This window comes from Vulpes lagopus, chromosome 1 (genome assembly GCF_018345385.1).
Source record: "Vulpes lagopus strain Blue_001 chromosome 1, ASM1834538v1, whole genome shotgun sequence".
Classification (NCBI taxonomy): Eukaryota; Metazoa; Chordata; class Mammalia; order Carnivora; family Canidae; genus Vulpes; species Vulpes lagopus.
The window spans coordinates 147,745,431-147,762,433 of record NC_054824.1 but is presented as its reverse complement, the minus strand read 5'-3'; the positions used below and the strand labels follow the sequence as shown (position 1 = coordinate 147,762,433).

The 17,003-nt window shown below is 52.0% G+C and overlaps 1 protein-coding gene across 2 annotated transcripts in view; it reads right to left on the bottom strand.

The window, feature by feature from the left end:
- Positions 1-157: 157 nt before the first annotated feature.
- The window catches only part of STUM (stum, mechanosensory transduction mediator homolog), a 55,981-nt gene continuing 39,135 nt past the window's right edge, over positions 158-17,003 (bottom strand). Inside the window, exons 2-4 of one of the 2 annotated variants that reach the window (XM_041723543.1) lie at positions 5,786-5,965; positions 2,199-2,207; positions 158-1,170 (exon numbers count right to left, since the gene is read on the bottom strand). In XM_041723543.1, coding sequence (XP_041579477.1) covers positions 1,136-1,170; positions 2,199-2,207; positions 5,786-5,965 — 224 coding nt within the window. In that variant the 3' untranslated portion in view covers positions 158-1,135. The remainder of the gene's footprint in view (positions 1,171-2,198; positions 2,208-5,785; positions 5,966-17,003) is intronic. The other variant, XM_041723552.1, reaches the window with a different exon arrangement.

Here is a 17,003-nt window from a genome sequence, read left to right as displayed (position 1 = left end):
CCAGCAGAGTCCCAGGGTCTCGTCTGTAAGACAGCAGCAAGAAATCCACCCCGTACAATCTTTTTTTTTCTTCTCCCAATTCTAAATCCCCAAAAGCTCTTGGCTGCTCAGTTTTCTTTCATAACTTATGCCAAAATCGGTCCTGAACCAAGCAAGGTAAGACTATGTATGGTTTTTATTGAACCCAAATCGTCTGACTTTTCACAGAATTCTTTGCAAAAACAGTCACGTGCTTGATGGTGGGGAGCTGCTTTAGAATGCTGGGGTGTTAGGAAATGCACAATAAATGGCTCTTATTCTTTCTCAAATCCAAGTTTTCTGATTTCAGAGACCCATCCAGCCCCAAGGATTTCAGGAGAAGGGCTGTGACCACGAGTGCTGTTAAGTATAACATGAAAGGCTGCTGACCCGTGCTTGCTCACATCTGTGCTGGGGATTCTGTGTATGGACACCTGGCCATTCTAGCAGTTTCACCCATGGATGGAGTCATTGGCAACTTTCTAGGGAAACAAAGGTCAAAACACACCCAGGCCCAGAGATTTCAGTGGTGAGAAGGGGGCGGGTGAAGGGTTGGCTGCCACGGGAGTGCAGGGCCAGGAGAGACTTTCGGGCACCCGTCCCCAGGCAGTCCTGGGATGGCTGAGGGCAAGCACTGGGCTGGAGTGTGTGCATCCTCACTCCTGCCCTGGCTCGGCCCCCGGGGAGACCACAGTGCAAACATTCAGACAGGGGCTGGGGACCCAGAGGAAGGCTCGGCCACATCCTGACCCTCGGTGAGCCCCTGCTGCCTGGCCTGGAAGTCCCAGTGCGCCCTGGCAGTGGGCAGGGAGCTGGGCAGGGCAGGGGTGAGCCACGCATTCCAGCCTCGCTGCCAGTAATCTGGCCCCCACTCCCCACCCCACCTGAGATACACTGGGTGCCTGTGTCTTTCTGGAACAGGGGGAGGGGCTGGCAGCCTCACAGCCTGCCAAGAAAAGCAGATGCGTTTTCAAAATAAATAATGTTTTTTAAATCCCCCCTTTCCACTCCAAACCCAGGAAATGGCAGAAGAGAATATGTAAAGGTCCTGGTGCCCGCTGCTGCCTGGTGCAGCCCTCATGGGATCACCCTGGAATTCTCGGTGGTTCCTTCGGGCTCACAGCTGCTGTGGGATGCCCTGCTCCTTGTAGCCTGTGAGGAAGAAGCAGAGGAGAGATATTTAGAAGCCTGCTTCCTTTAGGATTGCTCCAGGAAGTGCCTGTGAACTGCCATATGGTCATGAGATCTTATTCACACTGAGGTGTGAATGACTGCTATACTCAGGGTCCACCTGTTCGCAAGGGCATGGACTTTACAGTCCCGAGAGAACTGCGGGACTTTGGGTTTAGCAGGGATAGAGGACAGGAGGGCATTGGGGTGGGGGTGGCAAAGTGATCAACGTGCCCCTGAATGCACATCCGTGAAGCCACTGCTCAAAAACCCGGCCTGGCATGACTTCCCGAGGCAAGTCTTGGGAGATAGTGCTCAGCCAGCCTTCCTCCCCAAGCACCAGGCATCTGGGACATATGGACAGAGAGGAGGACAGAAAGAAAAACAAGAAGGTGGAACACCGAAGACTGTCACTGTGTGCGTGTTCCACCAGCCGGACATCTGGGACACAGACAAACATGAGTGAAGGTGCTGAGCCTTTAAAACACTGTTGATCGTCATGAGACCGGTGGGGAAATTTAGCCGTGAAATATTTAGAGATGAAATTATGAGTTTGGAATTTGTGAGATGCCCCCCCTCCAACCCTGCCATGAGCTGGCTTCTGTGGACTGGATGGTTGTTTTCTCTCATTATTTACCAAATTATTCACCAACTTTAAGCCTAAATAGAGTGGGGGAAATGCAGGAAAGAGATAAGATGTCACAGATAACAGGACAGTGACCATGAGTTCCTGAAGCAGGGGTAAGGCCTGAGGGGCTTAGGACGCTAGGCCCTCAACTTTTGTCTGCTCTACAACATTTTCCAAAATCAAAAGCTAGAAATCCAAACAAAGACGCAAAAAGAAAACACCACAGAATAAACAGCAGCACACAACAATAAAGAAAATAGATAAAAAACAGAAAGAAGATAAAAGCCTGGCAGCTGGCTGGGGTGAGAGTGGGGGAGGGGTTCAGGGGCGCGAGGAGGGGAGCAAGGGGGGGGTGGCAGGCAGCGCCCATCAGCAGACTCACCTTGGGAAACTGGGACAACACAGGGATGTGAGGCGGCAGGAGGGAGAGGAGGAAAAGAAAAAGAGAAAACAGGGTGAAAACAGAGGCCAGAGGGCCTGGCTGAAGTCTAAACAGTGGCCAGCCGTGTGCGTGCTGTGCCTGTGGTCCAGGGGCCGGCAGGTGGGTGCGGGGCTGCAGGGGTGTGGCCCCTCCCCTCCCCTCCCCAGGTGCACAGCCTGCAGCCCCACCTAGAAGCCCCCTTGGGGGCCACCTCCTGCCCCTCGCTCTGGGTTGCCGGGTCCACCTGCAGAGGGACGACTGCAGGACACACTCGGGATGTGAGGTGCTCCCTCCTGGCCCCAGCTGGGCTCTGCTGGAGCCGCATGGTCATCCCGCATAGGGACAGGAGCCACGTTCGAAGAGCCTAATGCCTTGGGACAAACCGAGGCCAGGCCACGGGGCAAATAGGTTTTGTTGTACAGACATCTCAATCCACAGGCGGTGGCACCCGAGCTCCGAGCGGAGAACGCGTGGATGGATGAGCAGAAGGTGTCACGATGAGGTTAGCGGTGTCTGCCGTGGGCATGGCAGCAGGGAGAGGACAGCAGAGGAAGACCACGTATCTCTCCACCCTCCGGCAGGATTGGCTCTTGTTGGCTTGTTATTATCAGAGCGGCTTGTAAAGTCCCTGGCTTTAACTTCTACCTAGATCCCTTCTTGTCCTCTTGGGGGGTTTTCTTGATAGTGTGTGTATAGATGACCCCCCGGACACTCCTGTATGGAAGTCATCCTCGGGGCGTCTGGGTGGCTTAGTCGGTTAAGTGTCTGCCTTCGGCTCGGGTTGTGATCTCAGGGTCCTGGGACTGAGCCCCAGGGAGGGCTCCCCGCTTAGCAGGGAGTCTGCTTCTCCCTCTCCCTCTGCCCCACCTCCTTCCTGCGCTCATTCTCTCTCTGTCTCCTCTCTCAAAAAAATAAAAATAAAGGACGCCTGGGTGGCTCGCTCAGTGCTTGAACATCTGTCTTCAGCTCAGGTCATGATCCTGGGGTCCTGGGATCGAGTCCTGCATCAGAGTCCCTGCAGGGAGCCTGCTTCTCCCTCTGCTTATGTCTCTGCCTCTCTCTCTCTGTCTTTCATGAATAAAAAAAATAATAAGTCAATAATAAAAAATAAATAAAAATAAAATCTTAAAAAAAAAGTCATCCTGTACTGTTTCCACTGAGAAGTTTCCTTCATTTCTGCAGGAAGAGCCTGGAGTGGCCCTATCCAACTATCAATTAGGACAGACGAGTCATTCACAGGACCTCCCTTCAGGGTGGGCATCCTGGGACATGGACGCTGCTCTGTTGCTCAGAGCCATCCAAGCCTGCAGCCCCATCCCAAGGGTGGCAATTCCATATCCTTCCAGGGTGAGTTTTCTTTCTGGAACAAGCGGGAAGGCACCCTGGGGAGATGGGTGGTTGAGTCTGGCAGGCAGAAGGGGTTGGTGGGCAGCAGTGAGATGTGGTGAGTTTTCTTGTGCAGCCAAGTCTGAAGAGTCGGGCACAAAAACAGCATCCCTGGAGCCTGTGTGCAGACGTCCAAGAAGTGTACTGGCCACAGCAAAGGCCTGGGGCCCTGGAGCAGGGTGGGAATGTGGGTATCCTGCAGCCTGATTATACCAGACGCACCAGCCATAAGATAAGGGTTTCTGACTGAGCCCACCATCTGGGGTGATGGAAAGAGAAGTCACCAGGTCCCCATCTTGCTTCTTGGGGTCCACAGTCCCTCATCTAGGACCTGACTGGGGGGCCCTTTCAGTTATCTCTAAGACACAGACACTGTGGTTCCTGGGTTTAAGGGTAACCAAGATAAAAATAACCAGAAAGCTCTATAGATTAGGCGCCAACTCACTTTTATTAAGATGTGGGTGTGTTCCACTTTAGCAGAAAGTTCCCTTCCTAACATGTCCAAGTGCCTGGCCAAACTCTGGGGTGATATGGAAAGAAGAAGTCGAAGGAGTCAGGCCTTGCAACCGCAGCTGAGGATGCTTCCCAGAGCAGGCCTCCCAGGTTCCGGCCGGGAAAGGGTCAGAAGCCTGCAGGCCGTGCCACAGGCCCCTAGGGAAGTGACCAGCATGCATCACTCCCTGCCTGTCTGCAGTGCTCTGCAGGCTCTGCTCAAGTGCACAGGGAGAGGCTCCCATAAAGGGCCTGCCTTACTCGCTGCCTTCTCAGCCTACTCCCCTCCCGGGGTCCGTGTGCCTCGATGTCCTGACAGGGCAGCACAGCCCTGAGAGCAGCCTGCACAGCCTAGCCCGCTATGGGGCCAGCCCACCCCCAGCTGCCAGCCAGGGCTGGTGTTCCCCTGCTGTTTCTCTGGCTGTCCCTGCCTCCCAGGACCTGCCTGGTTTGCCCTGACTCTGGGATGTCCCGACACAACATCCACCCACTCCTTCCCTGACCTCTGCTGCTGAAGACCTGCATCCAGGCAGCCACTCTGTCCAATCCACTGGCTCTGCTGGATCTCACTCAGGCTCCAGGACTTGCATTTTCTCTGGCTGAGTGGCTTGCCTGGTCACTGACCCGAGGCCTCGCCTGGCCCTGGCATCTGTGTGTGTGCCCTGCATCCTCTGAGGATCCTGAATGCACAGTCCGCTACAGGTGATCCTAGATCATTCCTCTCCTGTCTCTGCTGTCCTTCTCTCTAACATTGACAGTCCCATCTATGAATGGTTTTGCTGCTAGGACACCAGGAGGCGCCTGGGGCATGAAGAGAGGCAACGTGGTGCCTGAGAGGATTCGGATTCTCCTGGGCAAGGGCCTCGTGGACAGGGGCCCTGTGCCATAGACAGACGTGTGAAAATGCAGGAGACGCACACGGGTGCCTGGCCACCCGCGGGGCTGCTTCCAGGCACGTGCGCTGTCTTTCTGGGTTGTTTCATAGATGGTAAGTCGTTTTGGTAAACTTAACTTGGTTCCGTTAACACTTTCACAAAACAGTTTTGTGTCTGAACCATAAAGTGCTAAGTGATTGGCAAAGGTCCCCTCAACAATGAACAAAGCTTAGATCAAAGGAAGGAGAAAACCGTGCTGTCCCGGCTATAAAAACAAAACAGAACAACAGCCGCAGCTACAGGGTTTCCTGTGGGTGGAGAGGCCATATACACTTTCCTTCTTTCTGAAAACCCATGATGGAGATGGGGCCGCTAGGCACAGGGTCATCACCTCACGTGGGCCACACCCCAGCTACCCAGGGCAGTCAGGGTCTATTCCTTTGACAAATAGGATGCCCCATGCATCCAAGCTGAACAGAAGCTCTGTCCTGTCTTGTTCACATCCTCTGGGTGAGGTTTCGATGGGTCTACACTTGGGACTCCCTGCAGGCATTGGGCTGGGAGTGCAGGAGAGGGGGAGGGAGGGTCCCCTCTGCCAGGCGGCTGCAGACTCTAGTGACGAGGACACAGGGGAGCCCCCTTGAGTGCCCAATCTCCGGGGAGGAGTAGACCTCGCCACAAAGCACCAACACCCTGCAGGAAGGATCACAATCACCCAGACCATTGGGCTCCTGACCCTCCTCCAGCCCTGGTCCAGCCCCTGACCCAGAAGGCACAGTATAGGTGGCTACTCACTGGCAAGGATGACCATGTCCATGCCCCAAAAGATGCTCATGATCCAGCCCACCATGACGATGGCCGTGAGGGTCTGGATGAGGGCCGCTGCGATGTTCAGCCAGAAGACACAGCACACATGCCTGTCCGGGAGGTCGGTACGGGCTCCGCACAGCACGGCAAAGGCCGAGACAAACGTCCCTGTGAGAGGCGGGATGGACAACCTCCTGAGGGCACTGGGGGTACAGCCACACGTGTGCTTCCAGCTGGCCTGGGGCCCAGCCACCCGCCCCCTGGCAGCTAGGAGAGGGGCGACCCGGTGTCCAGCACCTTTCCACTCAGACCCAGCCCGCCTCTCTTCCCCGTGCTGGAGGGGCTGATGTACCAGCCGCAGGAGGCCCGGCACAGTCCTGGGACCATCACAAGCTGTCCGTCCCATGTGGGAGCCACAGTGCAGCCACCTGCAAGGACTCTGAACAGCCCAGTGGAAAAGGTATTGATCTTGTGTGGCAAAGGCTATAAAGGGCCTAGCAGTTCAGAAGAGTCAGCATCACTGGGGTGACACAGAAGCCACCCACAGAGGTAAATTAGGAAGTGACCCCCAGCACACACACTAATTGCAAAGGGATGGGAGCTCAGGCCCCAGGTGCCTGCAGAGTGGAGAGAGCACAGGCCAGTGCCAATCCTTCAGAGACCCTCCTCTGATGGTATTCCCCCAGAACCTCCAGACCTGCAGCAGGGGGCGGGGTAGGGTTAGAGCCCAAAGCGACATAATGTGTGTGTCCAGCTCCCTTCCCTGGCATGACTTCTCAGATCCCTGCAGGTGACAGCGCTGCCCTTAATGACATTTCCCCAGAGTCAGGCTCTTCTCCAACACGGGCTCTGAGCCTGCAGCATCCCGCAGGGCAGCCGACTCCTGCCTTCCTCTGCTAGGGACCCTTTGCATTGGGCTCACCAGATAATCCAGGGAAACCTCGCATCTTACATCACATCTGCAGACCCTCCCCTTGATTGTATTAAGTAACATCCACACAGGTTCTGGGGGGGTCAGTGTGTGGACATCTTTGGGGGAGCATGATTCTGCCTCCCGCACTAACACACTGCATTAACTAGATGTCCCTTGTGCTTCAACACCTGGAGTCTTGCTGCCCCTGGAGAGACAGCCCCTCAGGGCTAGCTGATTCCTAGACCTGGTACTCAACCCCCGAGTCCAGAGCCCACACCTCAAGCAGCTCCTATATGGGCCCTCACACTCCAAGCTGCGAGACCCCCACCCTGATCGCTCAGGGCCAGATTCAGGAGAGCCCCCTGAAATTGTTCAAACTGGTCAGCCCCTAGCCTGCTGACCCTACTTTGTGTGTTCCTTCCCTGCAAACTACAGCGAAGGCCCATGTTTGCCCCTTGTGACCTCTGTCTCCTGACCATCTCTGGCACCTCCTCATGTGGACACCTGCACCATGGCATGACCCCTCCTTTTAGGAAGTGTGACTAACTATCCTTTCAATGACTGTCATTTCCTGATCTGTTGGCCTCTCCATATCTAAATAATAACAAAACCTACATTTTAAAGTACATGCACACTACTGGGTATTTACCCTAAAGTTACAAATGTAGTGATCCAAAGGGCCCCTGCAGCCCAATCTTTATAGCAGCAATGTTCACAACAGCCAAACTATGGAAAGAGCCCAGATGTCCATCGACAGACAGATAGATAGAGATGTGGTACATTTATACAATGGAGTATTACTCAGCCATCAAAAAAATGAAATCTTCTCAGGTGTGGAATTTAAGAAACAAAACAGAGACTTAGAAGAGAGGAAAAAAAAAAACAAGACGAAATCAGAGAGGGAGACAAACCCTAAGAGACTCTTAATCCTAGGAAACAGACCGAGGGTCACTGGAGAAGAGGGGAGTGGGGGGATGGGGTCACTGGGGGATGGACATGAAGGAGGTCACATGATGTGATGAGCGCTGAGTGTTATATAAGACTAATGAAGCACTGATCTCTACCTCTGAAACCAATAATACATTATATGTTAACTGAATTTAAATAAAAACTTTAAAATGCAAAAAAAAGAGACTAAAAAAATCCCTAAAAATAAGTGCACACATTCAAGAATCAAGTATCCTGTGCAAGGTCATGGTCATAGGCAGGGACTGACCCCACGGCCATCTGAGGCCATGTTCTTGCTGGCTGTCTCTGCCTCACAGTAAGTGCAGACGAGAGAGCAGGACATTTGCAAAACCAGTCAACAGAGCAGTAACCATCCTCACACTCCCCCTCTTCCTCTTCCTCTGGAGCTCCTGCTCCTCAAGGAAGCTGCCTTGGCATCCATATTTCTTCCTCTCTGCACTCTGGCTCCTGGCCCTTCCCTGCCCAACCCTGGTGGCTCCCACTGGCTTCCAAGGTGGCCTTTCCCTGGCTCTACACCCATGTGCCCCAGATCCAAGGCTGATCCCTCAGGTGCATGTGCTGATTCCCAATCCCAATCCTGCCCATCCTCCTCCTCTTTACAATCACCACCAATTGGGTGTTTCTGCCTCTTGAGGGCCTGATGGTCCCTCTTAGACCCCAGGTGGCATCCCATACACTTTCTGGCGGGAAATGATGTCACCAGGATGATGACACAGGTCCTTGCTGATATCATTCTGCTTCACAACAAGAATAGCCAACGACTATGTATGAGCAAAACACCACTAGAGGATCCCACCCTGCCCACCCAGAGGTCTCCCTTGAGCATTGCAGGTCACTTCTGGGGGCCCCTACTCTGATCTAGCTGTACAGGGATTGCAGGCAAATCTGTGGGGCCGGAGCACCGGAATCTGACTGTGATGCGGGTGGGAGCATCCAGTATGGATCTACGACAACCAGCAGAGACCTTGGCACATGGAGTTCACACCAGCACAGCCCAAGTCATCATCCCAACAGTGGAGAGGGTCTACCTACCACATGTAACCCGAGGGCCGGAAGGAACACGTGGAAGCCATGTGGCCCTCTAACCCTCCAGCCAAGAGACAGGCGGCAAGCAAATCATCCCTAGGGCAAAGCCATTGCCCATCATAGAGGGTTTCCCCACTCTGCATAGGCAGGAGGATTAATTCATGGCCAAGGCTGGGGGTAGCTCCCAGACCCTCCCAAATGGAGAGTCTGGGAAAGTGAGAGGAACCCCCCTACCCCCACCCAGATAAGGCATGAGACATAGGGGCAGCCCTCAAGGGATGAGACATGGCCCTAGCTGCTATGGCTCTCAGCCCCATTGGACCAGAAGAGCCTGCGAGCACACCAGGAAGCTGTATTTGACTGCTCTGGCTGGGGAAATGGCAGGCAAAGCCAACAGAGCAAAGCCACTGTATCTGTTCATCCAGGGCACTGGGGGCATGGGTTGGCCTGAGTGAAAACAACAAGCAAAAAGCTTTCCTGGCATTAGAGCTGCTTCTCCCACTGTGCCAGGCAGGGAAGCTAATTCTGCTTTTGCCAAATACAGCCAGTATTTGGCCCGCCCGACCAGAAACTTCACCAGGCCATCCTGTAGCCCTGCTTACAGCAGCACCTGGACAGAGAGCCTGACCTGTGGCTTTCCCCATCTTCAAAGTGAAACTGATAACCACACCTGGGAAGTCAGTGAAAGAATAAAGTGGGAAGCATCACACTTCCTGATGTCAAGCTAGACTATAGAGTGAAGCGTCTGCCTTCGGCTCAGGTCATGATCTCAGGGTCCTGGGATCAAGCCCTGCATCGGGCTCCCTGTTCAGCAGGGAGTCTTCTTCTCCTTCTGCCTTTGCCCCTTGCTTGTGTGCTCACTTGCTCTCTCTCTCTTGCTCCCTCTCAAATAAATAATTTTTTAAAAAAGATATACTGTAGAGCAATAGTAAGCAAACCAATATAGTACTGGCATAAAAGCAAATAGACCAATGGAACAGAACTGAGAGCCCAGAAATAAACCCAGGCATATATGGTCAACTAATCTTTGACAAGAGAGCCAAGAACACTCAATGAAGAGAAGACAATCTTTTCAGTCAATGGCGCTGGGATAACTGGATATTCACATGGAAAAGAATGAAGCTGGACCCCTACCTCACACCACTCACAAAAATTAACTTGAAAGGGATCAAAGACTTAAATGTAAGACCAGAAACCAAGAAACTACTGGAAGGAAACAGACACAAAGCTCCCCAGCGTGGGTCTTGGTGATGGTTTCTTGCATGTGATACCTAAAGCTCAAGCATCAAAGTAAAAAATATACAAGTGGAACAACATCAAACTAAAAACTTCTGCACAGTAAAGGAGACCATCCACAAAGTGAAAAGACAACCTGTGGGATGGGTGAAAATATGTGCAATCCTTATATTTGATAAGGGGTTTATCTCCAAAATACAGAAAGAACTCATACAACTCTGTAGCAGAAAAACTACTCAATTAAAAATGGGCAAAGGACCAGAATAGATGCTTCTCCAGCGAAGACATCCAGATGGCCAACAGACATGAAAAGATGCTCATCATCACTCAGTATCAGTGAGATCCCACCTCACACCTGTCAGAATGGCTAAAATTAACGACATAGGAAATAACAGGTGTGGGCGAGGATACAGAGAAAGGGGAACCCTCTTGCACTGTTGGTGGGATTGTAAATGGGCGCAGCCACTGTGGAAAACAGTATGGAGGTTCCTCAAAAATGAAAAATAGAATGACCATATGGTCCAGCATTCCAATTTGGGGAATATATATATTTAAAAAATAAACACACTAATTCAAAAGGTATCTGCACCCCATGTTCACTGCAGCATTACTCACAGTAGCCAAGACACAGAAGCAACCAGTGTCTACGGATGGATGAATGGAGAAAGACATTGTGGTACGAATGTGTACAATGGAATATTATTCAGCCATTAGAAAACGAGGAAATCCTACCCCCCGTGCAAACATAAAGCCTTCAGTACACTAAGTGAAGTAAGCCCGACAGAGAGAGACAAATACTACAGGATCTCACGGATACCTGGAATCTAAAACAAAAACTATAAGTGAACTCAGGAAAAGAGATGAGACATGTGGTTAGCAGAGGCGGGGGGCGGGGGGGGAGCCGGAGGGAGGGGGTCAGGAGGTGCAAACCCCAGGTGCGAGGGTCGCAGGCACTGGGGGGTCACGTAGCGGACACTGTTATGGGGCGCACACGAAAGTTAAGAGTCGATCCTGAGTTCTCACCGCAAGGATGAAAGTTTTTTCTCTCTGTCCTGTGTCTGCACGAGAAGCTGGGTGTGAGCAGGACCCCCCGTGGTGACGGTTTCACAACGACTATAAATCAACCCACCGCGCTGTACGCCTCGGACTTACCCCGTGAGGGATGTCAATTATTTCTCAGGATAGCGGGAAACGATGCAGATGCCTGAGTCCCACCTACGATCCAAATTTAGATCTGGGGGTGGGGGTGGGGGACAAATCTTCATTTCTAAGCAAGTTTCTCCCTCCTCGCAAATGCCCACTCAAGTGTGAGCTGCACGGATCAAACAAGGAACCGGCCCCTCTGTGTTCCCGGCACAGAGCCAGCCAGGAAACTCGGGACCTGGAAGTGATTATTCTCTCACCCATGGACAGCCGGTCGGGGACACAGACAGCTGCTGGATCCTCCTTCCTAGGAGATGTAGCTGGTTGCAGCACCTAGGTCTCTCTGCAGCCCATCCAGACACCTGACTTGGTCCATGCCCTTGGACTCCCCCAGATGAGTGAGGAAGCTCCTTATCCCCACCTGATGGAGGAGGAAGGGAGCGAGGGTAATGCCCTGGTCTGCAGAGGGGGGATGATGGAAATGGCACTACAGCCTCCTCCCCCAGGCAGGAGCAGGACAGGGTGCTGTGGGGGCAGGGCCCGTGACATGGCCAGGGGTGGCCAGCTGCTGGGTCCTGGCCAAGGGTGCTGCATGCCCAGAGAAGGTGCATGCCCCTAAGCTGGGGGCAATGGAGCTCTGGCAGGGTTTTGAGCAGGAGAGCGAAGCAGGAGAGGGATACAATGGAAGCAGTGATGGAAAACGATCATGTGTCGGCAGGGTGCTGGGTGAGTAGGCAGTATCTGAGATGGACAAGCAGGGCTGCGGAGGGATGGGACATGGACTCAGCGCTTGGGAGTGGACACAGAAGGAAACAGAGGACTTAGGGCCCCGCGGGAAGTGTGCCTCAGTCCTTAACCTCTGCTGGCATACTGTGCATGGTGGGAAATGAGATAAACACATGCTGACACCATTAAAAAAAAGGAGAACACTAGAGAAGTGGCATGATGGCAGAGCTGAGCAAGAGCAGGTGGGGGAAATATTAAGTAAAAATAACACAGATGCCATTCCCCCCACACCTACAGTGTGCGACACCGTGTACCCTCCCTCTGCCTACCTTACCTCTAATCCTTACAGCTCGGAGCTAATTATTAACACTCCCAGTCTACAGATGAGGGGGGTGGGGCCGGGCAAGTCTCAGAAAGGTTGAATGATCGGGCCAAGCAGCGCAGCCTTGATTTAGACCCAGATCTGTCAAGTTTAGAAGGCTGAGCTCTGTTTAGCCAGAATGTTGCATCTTTACATTAAAAAATAAGGAAAATTAGTACAGCTGCTGTGGAGAACATATGGAGGCCCCTCAAAGAAGTAAAAATAGAAATACCAGATAGTCCAGCTATTTCACTTCTGGATCTGTACCCAAGAGAATTGAAAGCAGAGTCGCAAAGCAATATCTGCACCCCCGTGTTCACAGAGGCATTGTTCACAAGGGCTGAAGCATGGGAGCACCCCAGGGGTTGAGAGGTAGATGAGTGGATAAACAAAAGGTGGTGTACACATACACTGGATTATTCATCCTTAAAAAGAAAGGAAATCCTGACACCTGCTATAACATGGATGAACCTTGAGGACATCGTGCTGAGTGAAATAAGCCAATCAAGAAGGGACAAATACTACGTGATTTTATTCACGTGAGGCACCCAGAGGGGTCGAATTCATAGGGACAGAAGAGGATGGTGGTGGCCAAGGGCTGGGGGCAGAGGGAATGGGGGCTTAGTGTTTCATGGGACAGAGTTTTAGTTTGCAAGACAAAAAAAAAAAAAGATATCCATCTGGAGATGGATGATGGGGTTGGTTGCAAAACAGAGTGAATAGACTTCATGCCACTAAACTATATGCTTAACAATGGTTAGGATGGGGCGCCTGGGGAGGGGGGGCTCACTTGGTTAAATGTCTGCCTTCCTCTCAGGTCATGATCCCAGAATCCTGGGATAGAGCCTCGAGTCAGGCTCCCTGCTCAATAGGGAGCCTGCTTCTTTCTCCCTCTCCCTCTGCCTGCTGCCCCTGCTTATGCTCTGTCAAATAAATAAAATCTTTTTTTAAAATGGTGAGGATGGCAAATTTCTTGTTATGCATATGTACAATTAAAAAAATGAAAAACATAAGTAAAGAAACCTCATCCTTCCTGATTTTCAAAATATCCTTGAAGCCCTCCACCACCCTCCTGCCCCAGCCAGAATCCCTGATGGGAGGCCCTGGAGCAGACGGTGCCCTGACCTGTGGCCAAACCTCAGCCTTCCTGCCTCCTTCCGCTGGGCTGAACCACAAGAAATGGCCATTTCTGTGGGTTGATCCTCAGCTGAAGAAAAGAAATTTGCTATGGCTTGGCCTGCTACATGTATGGATATTTTGAGCATAACAAAACTCTGTCCTTGAGCTCAGAAGTTCTGAGTTAGAAGCCATCTGGTCCATCTCTTGTCAAAAGATGGAAGCTCACCAGAATCACCAAACTGATGAGAGGCCCCTGGGCCTCTCCATGCATCTGCCTGCCTGCCACGGGGAGAGGACGGCCCAATGAATCCACTGCTCTGCAGAACTCAGAGTTGTACAAAAGGCAACACCAGCAAAGACCCAGGCTCTGCAGGGAGGAGACGGGTTGGCCCACATTTCGTCTGAAAGAGGAGGCAAACTCAGGGCACCTGGGTGGCTCAATCAGTTGAGCATCCGACTCTTGGTTTTGGCTCAGGTTGTGATCTCGAGGTCTTGGGATTGAGCCCAGCGTCAGGCTCTGAGCTCAACACAAAGTCTACTTCAGATTCTTTCTCCCTCTGCCTCCCACTCAGATTCTCTCTCTCAAATAAATAAAATCTTAGAAAGAAAGAGGAGGCAAACTTATGTGTGTGAGGTGTGGGGGGGACTCCTGGTCACTCCTTTCACCCACATGGACATGTTCAGGATTACTCTGGGATATACATAGAAACACAAGCACCACGTGTTTACTTACTGATTTGTACAACATTTATATGCACATATGTTACCAGCAGTTGCTTTCATTTGGATAAACTATTCATCAATTATTAATTAGGATCAATAATTTTACTAATTAGGAAATGATGGTAATAGGTCCCTTTGGCCATATAAAGTTAAAAGTGCTATAGAAAGGATTAAGTGAATGGATTTATAATATAAAAACATCATTTTAATCTTTCCAGCAGTAAGTTTAAAGAATGATTTTAGCACATTTTCATATGAAGAGGTGTTAATTGTTTTAAATGAGTCTTACCCGCTAAATAAAGAGCCCTACCCAACGGCAATGTGTTAGTTCTAATTTATCCCTCTGAGTGCCAACCTCATGCCAGTGAGCATTCCAGAGTCCGGAGCTAGAGCCCAGCCAGGCGAGGGGAGCCCCCCCCTCTGGTTGGCACACCAGGTCACAAAGGGAACAGTGACAAATTCTGTTCGGTTGTATCAGGGAAGACTTCACAGGCAAGTAAGTGATTGTGGGGAGAGGTCTGGAAGCTGATGGAGATGGTCCACGGAAGAAGGAAAGGAAGAGCATTCCAGATACAACCCAGCATGTCCCTCTAGGAGCTCAGAGGGTGGCACAGGGTACAGAGAGGGGAGCGATGAAAACAAGGCTGGCTCATACTCTGTCAAAAAATATAATAAGTTGGGGTGCTTGGGTGCTCATTAAGCATCCAATCTTTTTTTTTTAGCATCCAATCTTAATTCCAGCTCAGGTCACAATCTCAGGATCATGAGATGGAGCCCTGTATCAGGCTCCGTGCTGGGTGTGGACCCTGCTCAGGATTCTCTGTCTTTCACTCTCCCTCTGCCCCTATCCCTAAATAAATAAATAAATAAATAAATAAATAAATAAATAAATAGGATACCTTAAATATCCTAAATTAAAAGAATGAGGCCAAGGTGGGCCAAGGGCCTTGCTATGGGGTTGGGCTACCCTCTCCAGGCAATGGCAATCAACAGGGAATTATACATTTGGGTTTTAATTTTATTATTTTTTTTAAGATTTTATTTCTTTGTTTGAGACAGAGACAGAGCAAGAGAGAGAGCACAAACCGGGGGAAGAGCAGATGGAGAGGGAGAAGCAGACCTCCTGCTGAGCAGGGAGCCCAACATGAGACACAATCCCAGGACCCTGGGATCATGACCTGAGCCGAAGGCAGACGCTCAACCAGCTGAGTCACCCAGGTGCCCCTCAGATTTTAATTTTAGAAGAAACACTGTGACCCCAAGGGGAGGACGGGGTGGGGCGAAGGGCTGAGGCAGGAGGCTGGGAGGAGAGACATCGCCAAGATCTCTGTGACAGGCCAGAGGGGGGACACAAGGAGTGGCAGCAGGGACAAGCTGGGAAGGAGCTCAAGGAGGAAGAGCACATCGTCGTGTCCCCAGGACCGGGTGACCAGCTGCATGACATGAAAGGAAGAGGAAGAAGGTCCAGACAGGTCTGGGCTTCTGGTTTTCCACACTATGCTGTAAGGGGGAGGTCCCTGGAGAACTGGGGGGCATTGTCCAGGAGAGCCTGAACAGGCAGCCCAAAACCATACCTGTGCATGAGCTCCCCGGGAGGCTGTAGAAGGCAAGGACAGAAGGTCAAGGCAAAAGCCAGGGAGACATCAAGACCCCCAGATGAGCAAGGACAGGGAAGGTGGGAGGGATGAGGGCATAAAGGTGGGGGAGCAGGGCAGAGGGATAAGGCTTGGGATCTCAGAAACAGGAGGCCGACTCAGGGAAGATGAGCCAGGGACAGGCCCCTGCAGCAGAGAGGGCCAGTGACAGGTACTGGGTGGGAGCATGGCCACATGCGGGTTGGAGAGGAGCCCTCAGCTCCGGGTCTTGAGAGCAAGCCAAGGTAGGAGCAGGATGTCAGAGGCCTGGGAGAGAATGAGGTGTGGATTCCAGGATAAGAGAGAGGACCAACCACTCTTTCAAAAAGGATATTCAAGGGGCACCTGGGTGGCTCAGTGGTTGAGTGTCCATCTTTGGGTCAGGGCATGATCCAGGGGTCCTGGGATCAAGTCCCGCATCGGGCTCTCCAAAGGGAGCCTGCTTCTCCCTTTGCCTATGTCTCTGTCTCTGTGTGTGTGTCTCTCATGAATTTAAAAAAAAAAAGTATATTCTAGAAACATAAGCCAGTTTACCCATTGGGAAGTCACTGCGTGGCAGGAGAGGCTAAAGCCCTAACTAGGCAGGTGCAGGTGGGTGTGAAGCCTCCTGATAAGATGAAGGGAGGAGGAGAGAAGAGGAGGAGGGGAGGACGGGAAGACGGGAGGAGGGGAGGAGGGGAGGAGGGGAGGGGGCCTACTGCAGTTTTCCAAACCAGTCTGCTTCTCAGCATGAACTGGGATCTCTAACAATGCAGCTCTAGGGCCCCACCTCCAGACCACCAGAGGCATAGCGATGAACCTGGGAATTAGCTGTTTAGAAAAATAAAACCCACCTCACCTGACCCTGATGTACAATCCAGTTTCAAAGATTTTTTTTATTTTATTTATTATTTATGTATTATAGTCACAGAGAGAGAGAGAGACAGGCAGAGACACAGGCAGAGGGAGAAGCAGGCTCCATGCACCGGGAGCCCGATGTGGGATTCGATCCCGGGTCTCCAGGATCGCGCCCTGGGCCAAAGGCAGGCGCCAAACCGCTGCGCCACCCAGGGATCCCCTGCAATCCAGTTTCAGAAGCCTTCTCTGAGGCAAAGAGAGATCGGCCTCTGAGACACAGAACCCAAAAGTTGCACACCCTCGCAGGAAACCTGCACACGATTCCAGCCATTCCCACTGCCCAACAGTGTCCCCACAACGCCGGGCCGACCTGGGGAAATTACTCTCCACTGCACAGGCAGGACAGGGAACTCTTCCCGGGGGCAGGGGGTGGGGGGAGGCCAGGCCACCACCACCTGGCACAGAGGGGTAATGATACTAGTGAACTGCCACCCAAATCAGCCTGTGACCAGACCGTGA